This window comes from Peromyscus leucopus, chromosome 3, assembly GCF_004664715.2.
Source record: "Peromyscus leucopus breed LL Stock chromosome 3, UCI_PerLeu_2.1, whole genome shotgun sequence".
Taxonomy (NCBI): Eukaryota; Metazoa; Chordata; class Mammalia; order Rodentia; family Cricetidae; genus Peromyscus; species Peromyscus leucopus.
In genome coordinates, this window is record NC_051065.1 from 101327555 (window position 1) to 101348409 (window position 20855).

Genomic DNA, 20855 nt, shown 5'->3' on the forward strand with positions numbered 1-20855 from the left:
ACTGAGCAAGGAGGATAATGAAAGGTATCTGCCTTTTGCTCTGCTAACCACATCTAGACTGCTTGATACCCTCCCCCTTCCCAGCCATGCTGGGAATCTAACCCAAGGTCTTGCACGTGTAGGTAAGCACTCTATCACTGAGCCCCACCTTGGACCCTGTTTGAACTTTTGTGTTGGGTATATAATTTACATAACTGGTAAAAATACCATTGAGAGTTTCAGGAATAAAAATGCTGTTTCTTTCCAAAGAATACAGTGAGCACCAATGGAATCATGGGAGAAGGCTCACAGCACACGTAGGCATGCCCTCCTGATTGGCTGAGCTAGACAACTACAAAGATGTATGACCTTCCTCTCACCTCTCACCTTCCTCACCCCCTTCACCTCCTCATCCCTTCTAATGAATGACCCATGCATTCCAAAGTGACGAGACACAAAGGCCAGGGAGGCGCCATCGAGAGTGTTGCTGTGAGACTCACCTCAGTGACAAAGAGTGTTCGAGGGTCAATGATGTCCAAGAAGTGCCGGAAGCGACCGTAGAAGGATGTCTAGGGAAGGAGGGGAGAGGAGGTCAGAGGCTATATCCAAGCTCAGGACACTGATGGCCTTACCCACAGTCCCCAGGATTTCCCACGTGGGAGATGGAGGCCACCGAGGCCTCGGTCTTTTTCCCAGGGCTGGGAGCTTCCTAAAATCAACTCAGAGAGACCATTAGGATACATCATGCTGCCAGGTGTGGTGGCATACTCCTTTAGTCCCAGCATTCGGAAGGCAGAGGCAGGCAGACCCTGTGAGGTTGTGGCCAGCCTGGTCTACAGAGTGAGTTTTAAGAAAACAAGGGCTATGTAGAGAGACCCTTTCTCAAAAAAAAAAAAAAAAAAAAACAACAACAACAACAAAAAAAAAAAAGATACATCATGATTGGGGCTGAAGAGACAACTCAGCCATTAAGAGCACTTGCTGCTCTTTGGAGAACCTGAGTTTGGTTCCAGCACCCATCCACATCAGGTAGCTCACAACTGCTTGTAACTTTGTAACTTAAGCCCCAGGGGATCCAATGTTCTCTTCTGGCCTCTGTGGGTACCTGCATTCACATGTGCACAGACACACTTTTTTTTTTTTTTTTTTTTTTTTTTTTGGTTTTTCGAGACAGGGTTTCTCTGTGTGGCTTTGCACCTTTCCTGGAACTCGCTTTGTAGACCAGGCTGGCCTCGAACTCACAGAGATCCGCCTGGCTCTGCCTCCCGAATGTTGGGATTAAAGGCATGCGCCACCACCTCCCGGCATCACACATCTTAAATATATATATATATATATATATATATATATATATATATATATATATATATAAATATCAGGACTTCTCCAACCTTTCTTCCAGATGTCCCCCATGTTTCCCCCTCCCTCCCACTGTGCTGAGATCTAGTCTAGGCACTTTTGAAGCACCCAAGCATCCCTGGGTGCATAGGTACCTTCCTTGCTCAGGAACTCCAGAGAGAGAGAGCTTGCCTGTCTCCCACACGGCCCCTCTCCAAGGTCCTGCTCTGCCTCCAGGGCGCAGCTCCCCACAGGCAGAGCCCAAGCATGGCAGCCCCAACTCACAGCCCAGCCCCGGCCCTCCTTCAACTCACTGCCCCGTTGCCACAGTGAAGCGCAGAATAAGGGGCCAGCCTGGCCCAGGAGCAGGGGCCCTGGGAAAGGAGGCTTTGTGCTAAGCAGGCCACAGGCATTCAAGCACAGTGAAAGGGAACCAAGCAACAGGGCCGCGGGGCCTGCTGCCTGAGGACCGAGCCAATAGGGCGGAGGCTGAGCTCAGCGGGGAAAGAGGGTGTTGGCTCAAGGATGAAGGGGCGAGGTGCAGGCACGGGAGGTTCATGCCTCACTGCACTCTGGGCTTGGCCCCAAAGTCCTCCCTGGAGTCCCACAGCTCCAAGTACCACTCTCCGTACAGTGAAGGAAGAGAGGCCGGCCTGCCTGCCACTCACCCCCTCGATGGTTACTAGGGCGGCACACACTGCAGTAACTCCAATCCTTGCCCTTCCCAGTGAAGGCCCTGCAAGGTCCTGAGGTATCTCAAGGATCTCATTCCAAGCCTATTCCCTATTGCGTTTCCTGCCCACCTGCCGTGCCTACACGGGGACAGCCCCTCCATAACTACTTACATCCTACCTCTGTACGGAGCAGGGACCAGAACAAGCCTCGGCACCATTCCTAAGCCAGAGATGTTTTCCTCAACCTCCCACAGCCCAAGTGCTTGCAACTAGTCTCATCATAAGACATACAGACACGCCGGGCCGTGGTGGCGCATGCCTTTAATCCCAGCACTCGGGAGGCAGAGCCAGGCAGATCTCTGTGAGTTCGAGGCCAGCCTGGTCTACAGAGCAAGATCCAGGAAAGGAGCAAAGCTACACAGAGAAACCCTGCCTCATACAGACACAATGTTCGTTCATACTGTCCTGGCAAAACTTCATCCCTAAGAATACAAGGAGGGTCCCCACTGCACCATTCATTAATGGACTGACTTTTCATCAGTGTGAACGCCATGTCAACTCTAATGTTCAAGTAACAATTACGATATAAAAAAATGATTATGATTTCACAAAATGTATGCCAGCAGTGAGATAAGAGGAGACAGAGAGAGGATGGATTTCCTTTTATGGTCCCAGGAATTGAATCCAGGGCATCATGCATGCTAAGCAAGTACCCTACCAACAAAGCTACAGCTCCAAGACACATGGATAGGAAAAGATGAACGAAGGCCCAGATGACATCCAGTCCCTGAAAGAACCAGGGTTTTCCCCCAAGAAGTGGCTGATTCCAGGGCTGGGACGGGGAAGGGGTAAGGTGAAATTAATATATTGTGTGGTTCTAGAAAGTGGTAAAGTGGCCGGAGAGATGGCTCAGAGGTTAAGAGCACTTGTTGCTCTTGCAGAGGACCTGGATTTGGGTCCCAGCACCTGTATCGTGGCTACCAATTACCCATAACTCCAGTCCCAGGGCATCTAACAATGCAGACATACATGCACAAAAAAACACCTATATACATAAAAAATAATAAAACAATAAAAATACTGCATGCATGTTCAATCTCCTGAGCATAGTGACCACATGACAGTTACGGAGTCTGCACTGGCACACAATGGGATGAATGAATGTGACCTATTCTCAAGGAGCTGAGACAAAAAGAAAATACCTAAGTGTACAGGGTAGCCACAAAACCTGACAAGCAGGTGCTATTGTTTTATTTTCTCCCAGATTAAAGATGTCCTTAGTAGTGGCATGTATCTCTGCTGTGTTTCCAGACTGCCTGGTCACCTCTAGACACTGTGGCTGCAAGTGCCCCCAGCTCCCCTGAGACGAGAACTGAAAAGGGACTTGAACAGACTAGAGATGAGCCAGGCATGGTGGTATACACCTTTAATCCCAGCACTGGGAGTCTGGAAGGAGGGCTGATCTCTTTCAGTTAGCCTACATAAGAAGTTTTACATAAGAAGAAGAAAACTACCTAAGAAGTTTTAGGCCAGCCAGGGCTACATAGTGAGACCCTGCTTTTAAAAGGAGGGGGGGTAGTATTCTATGTTTAATGGATATAAAGTACAAGCTGGTATGCTAAATAATACATTTTTCTTTTTAAAAACTTTTATTTTATTTTGTCTGTATGAGTACTTTGCCTGAGTGTATGTATGTGTACCATGTGCACGCCAGGTGCCTGAGGCCAGAAGAGAGCATCAGATCCCCTGGAACTGGAGTTACAGGCACCATGTGGTGCTGAGAACAGAACCCCGGTCCTTGTCAAGAGCAGCAAGTGCTCTTAACCACCTAGCCATCTCTCCTGCCCGAGTAATAAATACACTTGATGGTAAGCTCAAGGAGACTGGGGGCAGCGCCTAGATGGTCCCTCCTCTTCCTCTTTGGCTCCTGGTTTCTACTCCCAGACACACCTGGCATGCAGTGAATGTGGACTGATAAGCAGCCAATGGTCTTGAGGCTTCCTGAAGGGACAGTGGTAGGGTGCAGCTTCAAAATGATGGTAGGACTAGAAAGAATAGCAGATAGAAAGATAGATAGATAGATAGATAGATAGATAGATAGATAGATAGATAGACAGACAGACAGATAGCAGATAGAGGTGCAGATGAGCAGAGGGTGCAGGTGAGACTCTTCAAGGGAATGGCCCGAGTGATGTGACTTCTGGAAGACAGCACAGATGGCACTTCCACCTTCTGAGTCACCCTGGGGTCTCTCTTGATCCTGTCCAAACCTCCAATGGTCCCCTGTCCCCCTCTACCACAATCACTAGGTGGGGGTGGGAGGAGTCCCAGATAAAGCATTTTGCTCTGCAGACCTCCGCAAACGGCTGCTGAGCCAGGCCTCGGGGAAAGCACACTGCACACTCCCTGCAGTTGCTCAGAGCCATCAAGAACTGACCGCAAAGAAATAAACCAACAAAGAGCAAAAACACCATGATCAGTGCTCAAAGAAGATGTCCCACAGCACCTCAGAGACATCCAGATCTCTTCCTGTTTCTTCCTGGGGTGAAGCAGGGGGCATGTCTAAGGAGCTAGGGCCCAGAGGTAGCATAGTTCACTGAGCCCAAGGTAAAGGCTGTGGTCAGAAACTGATGCCCAGATTCTCATCCACTGTTGAACTACCTACTGAGAACCTACTGTGTGCTCCACAGTGTGCTAGCAGTTAGAGGAAAGCCAAGCTCACTGACCACAAGAGATTGAGGAAGAATACTCATGGGATTCCTAGTGGTCTGATCACACTCTAAGGCTATTGGCCAGGGTAACAAAAGCAAGAAGCATGCTATCGCCATCCAGAAGATAAAAATTCTGTATTGATTAATTACATTTCAAATATGTAAAGCCTCTCCATGGGGGCTGGAGGAACGGCTCAGTGGTTAAGAGCACTAGCTGCTCTTCCATAGGACCTGGTTTCAATTCCCAGCACCCACATGGCAGCTCACAACTGTCTGTAACTCTAGTTCCAGGGGGTCTGACACCTTTTCACCAATGCACATAAAATAAAGTTAAATAAAATTTAAAAAAAAAAAAGTAAAGGCCTTTCCAGATCTTTTCAATAAGTGCTTAGAAATACAGGCTGGAGACTCACAAAAGGGGCCCTGAGTTGGGATGCTGAGCACACAGCCTGCGTTCCCCCAGAGGACTACCCTTGAGTCTGGCGGTCAGTCTTACTGACTCACTGCAACAAGAGGCGATACAGCAGGGGAACTGTCGGGTGTCTGCCAGAGAAAGACCAGAGGGGCCAGCACGGAAGGTCTGCTAAAGGTGTGCCAAGACAGAGAGGAAGCTACTCATCAACCACTCCCAGTAAAGCCAGGTTGCCAGGACAAAGGCTGACCTAAGTCCAAACTGAGACAGGTCACAGGGTCTTGTTTCCATGGAAACTACAAAGTGAAGCTCAGTGTTCAGTACTGGGACCACTAAATGCTTGAGCTGATTATGAAAAGCAAAGTGGCTTGGATCTGCCAATCGAAAGTATACCTGGGAGATAGGGGTGTAACTAAGTGGGAGAGCACTTGACTAGCATGTCTAAGGCTCAGGATTGATCCTCAGTGCTACATAAAATAAAATAAGATAAAATAAAAAATCAGAATAGGTTGGGGCTGACGACCTGGCTCCAGTGGTAAAATGCTTACCTACCACAGGAGAGGCACCACAAAAGGAAAATGTGCATGCTTTATTCTAAGTATATATAGTGTGTATGTTCATTTATGCGCATGTATGTGTGCACCCCATATGGGCAGATGCTCAAGAAGGACAGAGGGCTTTGGATGCCCTGGAACTGGAGTTACAGATGGTTGTGAGGGGCCATGTGAGTACTGGGAACTGAAGCTGGATCCTCCTACCAGAGCAGTGAGCACTCTTAACTGCTCAGCCATCTTTCCAGCACCACATCTTTCATTCTTGCTACAGCAAACTTCTGGCCATGGCTGTCATGATCTTAAGAGTGGAATTTCTTGGGGATTGGAGATGGATGCAGTTATGACACACGCCTTCAAGCATATGCTAGGTGGTGTGGTGGTCCATTTGTGATTCCAACCTTGGAAAGCAGAGATAGGGGATTCCAAAGCCAGCTGGCTAGCAAGACCAGCCATACAGGCAGGCTCTGGGTTTGATTGAGAAACCCTAGCTCAAAGAGTAGGGCAGAAGAATGATGGAGAATGATTCTTGACAGCAGCCTCAGGCCTCAACATGCCAGTGCACACATGTGTATGCTCAGGGACATACATGCAGAAACATCCATATACATACACGCAAACCTACCCACACACACGAAATATGGAGGAGCAGCTGAGTAGCTTCAGTACTTAGTAGTTGCTGGCCTCAGTTCTTGTTAGAAACAGTGTTTCTGAGTTCTGTCAAAAAAAACATTGTTTCCAGCTGGGCGGTGGTAGCTCACGCCTTTAATCCCAGCATTTGGGAGGCAGAGGAAGGCAGATCTTCTTGAGTTTGAGGCCAGCCTGGTCTACAGAGCGAGAGTTTCAGGACAGCCAGAGCTACACAGAGAAACCCTGTCTCAAAATAAACAAAATACATTGTTTCCCTGAAGAAAACCCATTTTATCTGTGCCTGTCCCTCTCTGCCTGTTGAAAGGAATGCAGTTTTTATTTTCTTAGTCTGATTTCATTTCACTTTCTCAATACTCCACCACCCCCATTCAGCCCCATCTTTGCCCAATCACACAGGGCATTTTTTTTTCTTTCCCTGTTTCTTTACTGGAAGAATGAGTCAACAAAACCGATTCCTTCCCTTTCTCTTCACAAGTGAGGTGAGTCAGCTCACTGTGGGTAGCGCCCGCCCTCTGCAACCCCAAGCTGCCCCCCTTCCCAGGTACAGCCCAGGAAAGGCCTGAGAGACCTGCCAGTCCCAGTCTCAGCCTCTAAATCACCCTTCTACAGGAAGGACTTGCACAGGATCAAGCCAGTGGGCATTTGTCAGGACCCTTCACTGAGTCTACGAGCAGCAAGGTATCTCCACTGCATCAGCATCATGCATCACCTGGGACTTCCCAGGCAGGCCAGAGCTCCAGGATGCTGATTCTATTGGTCTGGGGTGGCCTTCAGACACCGGGATCTATTTGATACCTACCCAGGGCTAGAGAGATGGCTAGAGATTGAGAGTGAATACTGCTCTTGCCAGAAAACCTGAGTTCAGTTCCCAGCACCCACACTGGGTGGCTCAAAGCTACCAATAACTCCAGCTCCAGGGGACCTGATGCCCTTTTCTGGCCCTCTGGGGAACTTATACTCACATGGGCAAGCACATGCACATACATAATTAAAAGATGCATTTTTTAAGATACCTACCCAGTCCCCTCCACAGAACAACCCCCAAAAGCTACTTTTGGCAACAGTCAGCTCATAAAAGGATTCTAGAAGTTCATTCCAAGCTATATGAGAAATAGGCTCACAGCCACACGATTCAGCCCACATCAACCTCTCAACTTTGATGTGAGGGGTGTAATTTGCCACTCGAAGCCTCCCTGAATCCCACAGGCAGCCTGGCCTGTTCATTCAGGTCCATCTCACAGCCTAGCACCCAGCATATGCTCTGACCCCCAGGCATCTGAGCAGGTAAGTGAGATTTCTGAAAGAGCAAGAAGACTAAATAAGTGAACAAACCAGGCTGGAGTGGTTAAGAGCACTGGCTGTTCTTCCAGACGACCTGGGTTTGATTCCCAGCACCCATATGGCAAATCACAGCTGTCTGTAACTCTAGTCCCAAAAGATCTGATGTCTTCTTCTGGCCTCCATGAGCACTAGGCACATACACAATGCAAAGACATACATGCAGACAAAACATCCATTCACATTAAAAAAAAAAAAAAGACAAATAAAATTAAAAAAACATGGGCGGGGGAGTAAACAAACCAACAACTGCGATTCTGAGTAGATGGAAGGACAGACAGGAAGAGAGCTATGTACTTGTTTTCTGTTCTGGGGCCCCAACTTACCAAATCAGTATCTGAGTCTGAAGGGAAGAAAAGAATGGGGGGGGGGTTGCCGAGGCAAAGGAGAAGGGAACATTGTGGAAGGGGCTGGAGAGGAACGCAGGAGCTCCACAGACGGAGCAGAATGCTGCGAGATGCTGTCTTCTGGACACAGGGCTGTCACACTCATGAGCACGGCGGCTGTGGGTACCTGCATGAGACCAAGCCAGTCAGCATTCCGGCATGGAGGGAGGAGGGGCTCATGAGGCCTCACCCTTCACAAGGAACTATTAGCAGCTAATCACTCCTGGGGATGGAGAGTCCTTTAAGGGTGTGGCTGCTGGTAGGTCACCCCAGAGAAATGCCCCACAACCATGTACATGCTGGCAGCACTAACGAGACTCAGAGTTGTTTTAAAATAAACAAAAAGAGACTATGAAGATGGGAGAGGAACACGTCTGATAGGGTCCAGGGTGAGTGGGAGGGGGAAATGGGGCTGGATATGACTAAGATACATGCATATACACACACACACACACACATTAAGGTTTTATTTTTAATTTTGTGTAAGCTGTGTGTCTGTGTGCAGGTATGTGCACACCTGGAGCAGGGGCCACAGGCTGTCTTAGGTCACCTGACATGGGTGCTGGGACTAGAACCCAGGCTCTCCATCAGAGCAGTCCACACTCTTAACCATTGGGGCAGCTCTCCAGTCCCCCAGTGTATATAGACCTTTCCCCTCAGAGACAGGGGCTCAATACGGAGCTCCGGCTGTCTTGCAAATCACTCTGTAGCCCAGGCTGGCCTTGGACTCACAGAGATCTGCCTGCCTCTGCCTCTCGGGTGCTGAGATCAAAGGCATGTGTCACGATGCCCAGCTTCAAATTATTTTTAAGAAAAAAAAATGGTGCCAGGTATCATAAGAGTAACAGGACTGTGCTGTTTTCTGGCATTTTGTTTTTTACTTTCTTTCTTTTTTTTTTTTTTCTTTTTTAATGGAGTGTGCTGGATGTCTCTACAATTTTGTTAAAGTGACTGCAGAACCTGAAAAAGCTGTTGCTGCTATTGATGCATAGCATACTGCTATTATTGGTCTTTTTATATAAATACACACACACACACACACACACACACACACACACACACACACACATATATATAACTTGAATTTTTGGAAACTAGCTGTGCTGGCAACTTTGGAAAAAAGTATCCCGGTTTACCGTGTTGAGCTGGCATTGTACAGGAATTAACAGCTATATTGGTCTAGAAATGATGAACTTAATTTTTTTCCATTTGTACAGGGATAATGCACTGTGTTAAATATGTGAGGTCTTATCTATGTGGATTTGATTACAAAAACTAATGAAGTATTCTCTAAATAATGGGGAAAAAAAGAAACTGAAAACAGAAGAGGAGGGAGAAGAAAGATAGGCAGGTCTCAGAGGCTCCTGGGAGGTGAGCTGTCCTCTTTTGCTAGGAACGTGGGATAGCGTTTAAAAACAAGGCAGGAAAAAAAAAACCAAAAACAAAAAAACAATGGGACCAAGGAACAGGCCAAACAGCACCACAGAGATGCACCCAGCCACATCTTTATGAAGGGAATTCTACAAGAGAAACACCCCAGTTTCTGCAATATATATGAGGAGAGGAAAGAGAGAACCAGTAAGCAGAAGGAACATGAAAGTTACCACATACTATACAGGCAAATCACTCTTCAGGAGGTTGCAGGGGCGTGTGTGTGTGTGTGTGTGTGTGTGTGTGTGTGTGTGTGCGTGTGTGCGCGCGCGCTCGAGTCCCAGGCCAAGCTGGGCTACACAGGCAGACCCCATCTCCAAAGCCATCCCACGGGACTGTGGTGTGTGGGTGTTGTACAGGACTATCCTCCCAGCCAAGGTGCCACCATCATCATCATCAGATCAGCTCTGACTACCTGAAGAAGACCCTCAGGGCTGAGTGTAGACATCACAGAAGGAACAGAAGGGAGAGTCTCGGAACCCTCACCGGTGTGACCAGTCACTGCTCCTCCCAACAGTCACATGCAGCTCTGTCCTAATTGCACATGGCCTCAGATTAGAGGGTATAGATGGGGGGAAATGAGAGGAGGAAGCCCCACCTACACAGCCATGGGGAGGCACTCATCCATGCCGGGTACAGATCTTCCAGGGTGGCAGCTTCATAGCCGCCCATGCTCTGGAAGTAAGCCTCACACGCTTATTGGTTCCCCAGAGTGAATTCCGGTGGAATCACACCTCAGTTGGTCTTTGGGGCGTTAGGAGCAGGGGTAGGCATTGTTCCCATCTCTCACAGGGAAGGCGTCTTAGCAACAGTGGGACTGACAGGGAGTGTGATTCAAACAAATCAACAATTTCAGAAAGCAGGCAACAATCAGGAAACGTGACGTGACTCATTATTTGATGTTAAGAAATAATGAGGGCTGAAGAGATGGCTCGGTGGTTAAGACGCTGTTGCTCTTGCAGAGGACCCAGGTTTGATCCCCGGTATCCACATGGTGGCTCACACTCCATACCCCACGTAGGGGAATTACTATCCAGAATTCTAGTTCCAGGGGATCTGACAACCTCGTCTGAACCCAAGGGCACCAGGCACACACATGGTGCACAGACATACATGTAAGCAAACATGCATACCTATAAAATAAAATAAGTTTTTTAAAAAAGAAAAGAAAATAGAAATAATGAGAGACTGGAGAAACCACTTAGCAGTTAGAAACTTGCTGATCTTCCAAAGGACCTGAGTTATATCCCCAGCATCCATGTCACCCAGCTTACAGCTGTCTGTAACTCCAGCTCCAAGGGACAACTGCACACGTGTGTGCACATATACACACAGACGTATAAATAATAAAATGTTATTTTTAAAAAAAAGGATAATGAGTGTGGCATGACGGCACACGCCTGTAACCCCAGCTGTGAGGTGAAAATGGAGGATCTGGAGTTCAGTCAAAATCATTCTCAGGTTCTCAGGCATATAGCAAGTTCAAGGCCAGCCTGGGCTACATGAAGCCCTGTCCAAAAAAAAAAAAAAAAGCTGGGTGGTGGTGGCAGTGGCACACGCCTTTAATCCCAGCACTCAGGAGGCGGAGACAAAGGCAGGTGGATCTCTGAAGCCAGTCTAGTCTACCGAGTGAATTCCAGGACAACAACTACACAGAAACAGTCTCAAATAAAATAAAATAAAATAAAGAGTGGGGGTTAGGCTGATGTGGTGTGGGAATAGAATATTGCACTCACATTAACACTAATTTTAATTAATTTGTATTTTGGGGTGTTTGTTTGTTTGTTTTGAGACAGGGTTTCTCTGTGTAGCTTTGATGTCTGTCCTGGATCTCACTCTGTAGACCAGGCTGGCCTTGAACTCACAGAGATCCACCTGCCTCGTGCGCCACCACTGCCCAGCAATTTTAATTAATTTTTTAAAGATTTAAATTTTTTTAATTTTGAAGTGTGTGTGTGTGGTTTTGCTCTGGAGGCCAGAAGAGGGGGCATAGCATCAGATCCCCTGGAACTACAGCTATAGGCAGTCCCTGATGAGGGTGCCAGTAACCACTGAGTAATCCGAACTCAGGTCCTCTAGAAGACTATTTGTATGCTCTCTAACTGCTGAGCCACCTTTCCAGCCCCCAGTTTTCAAACCCCTGTAACAAGCTGCAATGTGGAGGACATTCACTTCTGGAGCATGCTTCCCTCAAAGCCTGCGGCTTTATCCACCCATGAGGAATGCACTAGGTACACTCACACTGAAGATATGCTATCAAATATCCCACCAGTTCTTCCCAACACTGTCGAGGTCAAAAATTGAAGAAAAGTGTGAGAAACTCACACCAAATGATACTAAAAGACATGCCACCCAAAAGCAACCTGGAACCCTAGAAACCAAGAGACGTTAACCTAACAAAGTACAATTCAGCCTGGAGTGTGCTGATTTTTATCTAATTTTTTTTATTATTCATACATTAAATAGATTTTTGGTTTTTAATTTTATTTGGTTGTTGGGTTTTTTTTTTTGTTTTTGTTTTTAACTTTTTACTTTTGGCAGTGAGTGGTTTCAAGACAGGGTTTCTCTGTGTAACAGCCTTGACTGTCCTGGAACTCACTTTGTAGACCAGGCTGATCTGAAAGTCACAGAGATCCGCCTGCCTCTGCCTCCCAAGTGCTTAAAGGATTAAAGGTATGCGCCATCACCGCACGGTTTGGCTTTACTTTTATGTGTATGAATGTTCTCCCTGGACATTTTGTGTGTGTATGTGTGTGGTGCTGGCAGAGGTCAGAAGAGGGAGCCAAGTTGCTGGAAGTAGAGTTACAGATAGTTGTCAGCCACCAGGTGGATGCTGGGAATCAAACCTTGGTTCTCTACAGACCTCCATCCATTTTTGTGAGACTTGTAATCCTGAATGATCTGGCACTCACTCTGTAGACCAGGTTGGCCACAAACTAAAAGAGATCCACCTGCCTTTACCTTTCAAGTGGTTGGGATTAAAGACATTCACCACCTCACCCACCTATTTATTTATTTTAATTTTTTGTGTGCCACACATGTGTATGGGCACCCATAGGAGCCAGAAAAGGGTATCAGAGCCCCCTGGAGCTGAAGTTACAGGCTATGTGAGCCACCCACCTAACACAGGTGCTGGGACCCGAACCTGGGTCCTCCGCAAAACCAGCAAGCACTCTTAACTGCTGAGCCATCTCTCCAGCCACCAGTTTTGACTTCCTCTTTTTGACAAATGGACCTTGACTCGGTGAGATATTAAAGGACCTTGTGTGAGAGTTGTTTGGGAATTCTTTATTTTAACTTCTACAAATATAAAGCATTTTTTTTAAAAGCTGGATATGGTACCTGAGGAAGTACAGCTGAAGTTTTCCTCTGGTCTCCACATACAGGGGACACAAATGCCATACACTCACACAACACGCACAAATCCTCGTTTTTAGATATACCCACCGTCTAGTGAGTAAAGGAAGTGACAGGATGTTCAGGTTTACTTCAAAGCGATTCATTGGCTGTGAGTGGGGAGGAATACATGTGAAACAGGTCGACCTTAAACTGGCAAAGCTGGTGTTGGATGATGGGCAGCCAGGCGTGGGAAGATGAAAGGCTCTGGCTGTGTGGTTGAAAACCTCCGGAATAAGGACCACTGACACACTATGCAGATCTCTCTCCATGATACAAGTACCTTTGTCCTGCCCACAGAATGGCAGCCATGAAAGTGCTGACCTGCCTCATTGGATCCCTTTTTGTTTGCTTTAGAAGGCCGTAAAACATTAATTCAAAAAAAAAAAAAAGACAGTAAATAAGTCAGCCTGGACTCTGGAGCTAGGCAGCCTGGGAAGCCACTGAATCTGTCTGTGAACTGCAGCGTCTCACCTGAAAACTAGAGGACATTGTACCTGCCATGAAGGGCCATAAAATTTTCATAAGCCAGTGTGCAGGGGGGCCAGGGCAGATGTTTGGCCACCAGCATCATCTATCTTATGGGGAGAAAAACAGCCATAGACAAAACCCATCCATCACCCTTTCTTTCTCTACACGCTGATCCTGCTCAGTCCTGCCCTTCCCCCTACCTCCCTTCATAGAGAGAACTTGAGCAGAGAAGGAAGGGCCTCCAGAGAGAAAGGAAGACCTCAGTTCCGATCCTACTCAAAGCACTAGGGCTGTAGCTCAGTTGATAGAATGCTTGCCTAGCATGCACAAGGCCGTAGGCTTGGCCCCCAGCACCCCATAAAACTAGGTGTGGTGTTGAATGCCTGTAATCCCTGCACTACAGAGGTGGAGGCAGGCAGATCAGAAGTTCAGGGTCGTCCTTGACTACAAGGTAAGTTTGAGGACAATATGGACTTCATGAGACTCTGGGGTGGGGGGAAGCTGAGACTAAGTGGGGATCTGAGGGTGCTCCCTGAGTGGGCTCTGGGAATGGACCACAGTTAATGAGCCACTGTCCGCAGACATCTGCCAGGCCAGTGAAGGCTATTATCAGCAGTTATTAGACACCTACTGTGTGCCAAACACTGAGAACAGGACCCAGGACCGGGATGAAGATGGTTGGGCCCAGGCAAGGAGGTAGAGAAAGGAGGATCAGATATCCAAGGTCATCCTCAGCTACACAGAGTTTAGAGGGCAGCCCCTGAAGGACCCTGCCTACTCAGGATATATGTAACAAACTACTGTGCCTTTAGAATTACCTCTTAAAGAGTGGAACAATGTTGCCATTTTACAAGATTCCTAAAGGACACAATTTAGATAAAATTTGGCCAATCGTTCCAATCACAGACTCGTAAGTCAATTCCATTCAATTCCACAAACACCACCGCAGAGCCTCACTCATTCATAAAGCTCTGTGACATCCTTCAGTCACCAGACACTATGCTAATGTGATAACCTCACAGCAGAGGGGAACACCACAACAAGGTAGGCACAATCCCTGATCCCAAGGAGTATACGATCAAAAGTAGAAACATATGGTAATAAAGAAGCCAGGGGCATGAGGCTCCTTCCAGGAAACAATGCTTTGTGGATAATGCAGGGATGGGGGGGGGTTGAGAGCTGGGACAAGAGATGTTCCAGGGGATGACCCAGGCACAGGAGGGAACACGATAGGTCTGAGGGCTGAAAAAAACAAAACAAAACAAAACAAAACAAAACAAAACAAAACACCAGTATGGTGGAAAGAAGGGTGCAAGCGGAGAGTCAAGTGTCCAAGAGTGGACCCTGCAGAACTTTGGGTCCCTTCAGATTCGAAGTCTGTATCTCAAAAGTAGAGAAAACCACTGCAGAGTTTTTAAGGATGCTGCCTGTATGGGAATCACCTGATCGGACCCGCATTGCTGGGAGTCTGCCTTAGAGAAAAGGGAAGGATTGGAAGAGGGCCAGAGCGGAACTGGAAGCCGGGGAGAGGGGGGGACCTGCTAGGGGCTCCCATCTTGGCCCAAGAAATGGATGACAGAGTCTGACTTAGCCTTGGAGAGGGCAGCTACAAGACTTGTTGGGGAGAAGCTATCACAGCTCTGGCTGGACTGAAGGGGCTAGGAAGTGTAGAATCTAGGTTTATGACTCCAGCACTTGGGTGGCCGGCTGAGCTGTTTGCAGAGGGAGGGGCAGATGTGGAGGAAAGAGAAGTTCTCAGCATGCGTGAATCAGATCCACTGAGCACCCTTTCTTATCAGGCCACTATGCTGCCAGCAATGGGAGCCTCCGCCGAGGTTACCGCATACTTCACTTCTAGAGGTAACCGATATGAACGGCTGCCGGCACTAACCTTCCTCAAACACACTCACTCCACTAGTGATCAGAGCAAATAGCCCAGTGCAGAAAGCCAATAAAAGGTACTCAGTAATGTCTGTTGAGTAAATAGATGTCCCAAGTGCCACCCAGATACCAGACACCAGGGAAAGAAACCCTTACTCAGGGCATGTTATGAAAGCCTAACTGCCCCGGGGTAAGATCAACCCCTTTTCTTCTCAGAGTTGAAGGCCACAGGGAATACTCCCGAAGAGTAAGCTGAGATTCTCACTGAGGGTGCGGTGCGGGAGGGAGTTTGGCGTTCTGATAGGACCACGGGGTGGTGGTTCCGAAGACAGCAAGTGTTTCCCAGCGGGGGGGTGCCTGCCTGGCTGAAGGATGAGCAGAATGGGGGGTGGAGACAAATGGAGAGTCACTCAAGGCCAGGCACAGGCACCCCTAACCGCGTCGCCATAGGAGGCATTTTACACTACTGAGACATTAAGTCTCTCCAGATTCCTCCATGCTGAGACAGTCTATTTTTAAAAGAAATCAAGTCCCATTTAAAAACTCTAGGGACATATTCTCAGAAAGCTCAGCTCAGTGAAGTTGGGGGGCTGAATTTGGACCCAATCTCACCTCCACGCTCACCCACCCCTCTAAAAAAACCACTGCACCCCACCTTTGTTGCATTTCATTTCTTCCTTCAAAGTTCTCTTTAGCACATCTGCTACCCCTACTCCTGGCAAGGCCAGGCTCACTTCAGCTCTGGAAGCAGCCGGAGGGTCTGCGGCGTTGGAACTGTGCCGCCAGGCCCCTGGCTCACAGACCTGGATCTCCGGTTCCGTGGCCGAGTTAGTGATGCCCTGATGGGTTCCTAGGTTTGTGTGTCCCGGGGTTAGGCTAACCACAGTCACGGTGCACCCCGAAGAGTCCAAGCGGGTGTGGATGGGGGCCAGCGCTGCGCGGCGCCAGGAAGCAACGAGTGCGGGACTAGGGCACGCTCGGGACCCTCCGGAGGAGCGCGGCGGCTCCCGAGGATGACACAGCGTTTCCCCGCACCCGGCTCTCTCCCGCGTCCCAGCCACATCCTCGCAGAGCGCATTAGGAGGCCGGCTGGTCTCATCACTGAAGCCCCGACCCGGGGATAAGGATCGGGTCGCTGCACCCGTGCACGCGGTCCCATCCTGGGATGCACGTAGCACCATGCTGGAGGTCGAGGAACCGGAGCGTGACCGTGGGGCGTGACCAGGGAGTTTTGCCCCGCGACTGTCCCGCAGCTCACAAGGAAGGTCAGTCCCACTCGGGAAGAAGTTGAGAAGCGTCCCAGCTACACCACCTGCCCATGCAGCACAGGACTGGAACTTTGCGCCTAAGGCGCACTTGCCAGAGTGACCCTTCAGAGCCACTCGGACCCGGGACCCGCGACCCGCGTGGCCAATCACCGCGCGACGCGGACGGGGGCGGTGGCAGGGCGCGGGTATCCGAGGAGTGACTGCGCCACCCACCAATAAGAAGCCAGGGTGGGAGACCTCGCCCATCCGGTTGACCAATGGGAAAAGAGCGGCTACAGCCGAGGTCCCCGCACTAGCTGTAGGCTCTGGTGGCCGCGGGTTGGAGACCCTCGGGCTGAAGTGACTTTGCAGGAGACTTGGCTCGACCCCCTCCCCTGTACCTCCCTCCCACCCGCGGGCCGCAGCCCGGGCCTTACCTGCTGGAAGCGAGGCTTGCCCAGCTGGAAAGGGGGAGCATCGGTGGAAGCGTTTGCAGGACTGGCCGCCGCCGCCGAGGTTGTGGTCGCTGTATCCGCCATGGCCACTGACGCCCGCAATCTCCAGCCCTTTTAAAATGTCCCTCCTCGGCCCCCGCCACAGTTGCCTCTCCCGATTGGCCGTGAGCAACCGCAGCAAGAAGGGCGCGCAGGGCCTTGTGGGGAGTGTAGTTTTCCTCAGCTCTGAGCCTGACAACCCGAGACTGCGGAGAGCTGCACCCACGCAGACCTGGTTTCGGTTCCAGCCGCCAAAGCAGCAGGCACCGGCAATCTTAGGAATGTGTGCAGGTGCGGGTATACTCGCGGCCCTGAATTTTAGGACTAGGGACGTCCAACAAACGCGGACCTGACCAGGGATCAAATAGACAAGGACTCCAGGCAGAGTGGGGTTAATTCAGAAGGCCTTCAGCAAGGATTCGCACTGCGGGATTGCACTGCGGGATTTTCCTGCCGTTTCTTCTATCATAACCCTGCCTCCAGCCATTCTGTCACTCTGCCATTCTCTTAAACAAATCCTGCTCAAGCTACTATGACCCTTGAACATTCTACTCATACTTTTACCATGGTTTGATGCAGTTCTTTTTCTAGGCTCTGCTTAAGCATTCATCGATTCCATCACTCTACTTCCACAAAATCCGCTTCAGGATTCTGTAACCTCAAGACACTCTGTTTTGTCTAGTTCCATGTAGCTCAGGCTAGCCCTGGAACTACGTAGCACAGGCTACCCTCAAACTTGTGACCCTTCTTCCTCTGCCTCCCAAGTCCTGGAATTATAGGTGTCAGCTAGCTGACCAACTATGGGCTTAAATATCTTTCTAATGGTGTGGGTGGGGAGGGATGATTTTGGTTGGATAAATCTTCAATGCAGGTATAGGAGGACCTATACTAGAACTCAGATGTAGGGAGTGACTTAAGCATCCTGAGAGACACCCCCTCCCCATTTTGACACAAGGAAGTTCCCTCCCAAGCCTAATTATCAAGGACCAGCAACAGTGATTCACTGGGAGCAGCAGAGCACACTGGGTAATAAACACATACTCCCGCAGAATGGTGCGGAATGGCCACTGTAGTCCCAGCTTACTTACCTGGTTGATGAGCCAGCCTGGGCTTAGATGGGTGGGGAGACGCTGGTCTCCCAGGACAAAACTATTCGATTCTAGGGAAGCCTCCATCTCAGGATGGGATTCAGATTGAGGTTTCCCTCCTGTCCTTCTGGACACTGCATGAGCAGGAGGTGGCCCAAGTACCCATCCACTCACTAATAGCTGAGCCACAAGGAACAGCACTCACAAATGACCCTAAAGCTGGGGAGAGACGATGGCTAACCAAAGAACCGTTTTTATTTTTAGTTTGTATCCTACCTCCTCTTACTAAACTCTGTGGCTTCAGAACAGAAACCACAAGTTTTGCCCTCTTTCTTCCCCCACGGCACTCACTGAATTTATGCCCGTGGTCAGTGCCCAGTGAACCAGGCACCCCACCCACAGGCAGTCCCCTTCACCCGCTCATTTCAAAACAGGAACACACCAGGCCAGCTGTGGTACACGAACTTTTTATTCTTCATAAAGTGCTCAAAACATGAAGAACAAGCTCTTTATAGACAGGAGTTTCAACTAGGAAGACCAACGGCAGAGCAGAGCTGTACCTGCTCACTGCCTGCCAGCCGCACTCTGCAATGTGTGGTATGGAGCAGACACAAGCAAAACCCTGGCTTCAGTTCAGAGCCTCTCCTGAGACACCCCTGCCCTGGCCACACAGGGAGACCAAACGGCAGGGACGGGCGAAGGGCGAGGGACAGGGCCGGAACCAAATGAGCTCAGAGGCATGCCTAGCAGAGGGACTCACTTCAGTGCCCAATGACCCCCCACCATGTGGGCAAAAACCTGGAAACTGGTGGCTGCTTTCTTCATTTCCGAGTTGACCTAGAGGTGGTAACTGTACTGTGGGGGCCCGTTGCGGGGTCTGTCTGCTCTATGCTGGCAGAAGACTGACATCCACAGAGCATACCTCCTGAGGTGTTCTGAGTGAACTCATGACCCTGCCATGAAGAAACAGGTGTTGCCTTTCCACCCGGCCCAACTCATCTTTTTTCAGCATCTCACCTCCTTCACACATACTTTTTGCTAATGCACAGCCACCAAGGACCCCTGCAGATGCCATGGCGAGACCTGCTTTTTTCACAAGCAAAGAAGAAGCTGGACCACAGGGTAAATACTTGGCTTCAAAATGCACTTCAGCCAGGCCAGGAAAGACAGAAGGGGTTGTGAGCAAGAGGGAGGCTGCACAGCAGCTTACAGAACAGCTGGAGAGCCACAGGCATTTCCTAAGTACAGGTCTCCTAAGGCAGAGAGAAGCCTCCCACTTCCCAGACGCGCCCTCTGGTCCAGCACAGCTGGGACTCAAGGCCAGACACAATAAGATGCAGGGTAGCCCCAGGCTTACTGTGCACTAGATTTGTATCCCAGGATGCTCTGAATGGGGGTCAAGGAAGGAGCAGGAGGTGGGAAGAAGACTTAGGAGGTGGCAGCAGGTTGGCCAGAGCCTTAGCTGAGGTACTTCTTAGGGAAGCACAAAGCCTGGTCCACATCCCCCTTTCAGGACCTTAACAGCCATTTTCATGTGCTCAATAAGAGGGAGGGGACCCCACAGCCAGAGTGGTCACATCCAGAGGCTCTTGTCCTCACCCACAAAAGGCACGTTTTAATTGGTTTCCAAAAGTTCTGACCCCACAGCAGCACAGTTTTGGCATCTGGACAAGTAGTAACAACAGACATGGAGGCCTGATCCCCATAACACGAGCAGCCCCAACCTGGAGGGTCTCATGTTCGGGAGGTAGGGAGAACCTCAGGAGCAAGGAGTCATCCTCCCTGCACCCAGCCCCACCACCCATCACCACTGGGACATGGAGTGGGAGGGGCTGAAGAGGGGCAGGGAGCAGATGAAGAACACAAAGACACAACACACGTCACCACCACCACCATCACCACCACCACCAACAACAACAACCTGTATACATGCTCCACACACAGCCCCAGACAGAAAGAGAGACAAGACTAAAACACACAGGCTCCCTACTCTTAGGGTACAGGCACAAGGCTGAGGTGTAGGTGCCCTGGTTGTCCACAGCGCACAGACAAGCAAGCAGCTTGGTCCCCATCCCAGTCCCAGTCAATACCAGGACCTCCAGCACGATCGGCCAAGAAGAAACAACCGACCAACCCCATGGGGTGATTTAAATCTGTGCTGGCACAGTGTTGCCCTAGATACCACAGCTCACCACCCCAGAACCCACAGATCACTCCTGCTCCATCTCGACAGCTGACATCCTTGTTCCAATTCTCTGGGGGGGCCCAAAGCTACGAGTGTGAAATGGGCAGGTAGGAAAGACCCAGGGCTCTAGTGGGAGTTCAAAGGGGCCCCTTCCAGCAACCCCAGCAGAGGCAGGGTAGGGAGGGGAGCAGAGGGTGACCATGAGAGCAGGCTGTGCCCTACTCAGGTGACTAGTCAGTGGAGGGCATCACACCGGCCCTCAGCAACCCTCCAGGGATGGAGGGAAGGGTTACTTGTGGGGGGCAGGGGAGATCTGCAGCAGCGTGGGCGAGGTCTCCATGATCCTCACCAGCAGCCGGTCGATGTAGCTCTCCAGCTCCTGGACGTGCTCGTCTCTCTGGCTCAGCTCGCGCTCACGCTGCAGGAGCAGGCCAATGAGCTCATCATGAGTCAGGTGATAGTACTTGGCCGACTGGTCCAGCACAGCAGATTCCTATGGCCAGACAAGATGGAACTAAGAAAGAGAGGCCCAGACCTTCCCACCAGCTAGCCCACCCAAACCTGTTTCCGCACTGTAGAATCCCAGACTCTGCAGCAGCCCATCTCGAAAGCCAGAGATATC

The 20855-nt window shown here is 49.8% G+C and overlaps 2 protein-coding genes across 7 annotated transcripts in view; both read right to left on the bottom strand.

Annotated features, from left to right (window-relative positions):
• Nucleotides 1-17074, bottom strand: part of Sfxn5 (sideroflexin 5) — a 124009-nt gene extending 106935 nt beyond the window's left edge. For 2 of the 4 annotated variants that reach the window (XM_028860190.1, XM_028860189.1), the window contains exons 1-2: nucleotides 16023-16748; nucleotides 480-548 (exon numbers count right to left, since the gene is read on the bottom strand). In XM_028860190.1, coding sequence (XP_028716023.1) covers nucleotides 480-548; nucleotides 16023-16733 — 780 coding nt within the window. In that variant the 5' untranslated portion in view covers nucleotides 16734-16748. Of the gene's footprint in view, nucleotides 1-479; nucleotides 549-16022; nucleotides 16749-16903 lie in introns of those variants that run through there. The other 2 variants (XM_028860192.2, XM_028860191.2) reach the window with 2 other exon arrangements.
• Nucleotides 17075-18499: 1425 nt separating this feature from the next.
• The window catches only part of Rab11fip5 (RAB11 family interacting protein 5), a 40234-nt gene continuing 37878 nt past the window's right edge, over nucleotides 18500-20855 (bottom strand). For all 3 annotated transcript variants that reach the window (XM_028860186.1, XM_028860187.2, XM_028860188.2), the window contains one exon: nucleotides 18500-20726. In XM_028860186.1, coding sequence (XP_028716019.1) covers nucleotides 20523-20726 — 204 coding nt within the window. In that variant the 3' untranslated portion in view covers nucleotides 18500-20522. The remainder of the gene's footprint in view (nucleotides 20727-20855) is intronic.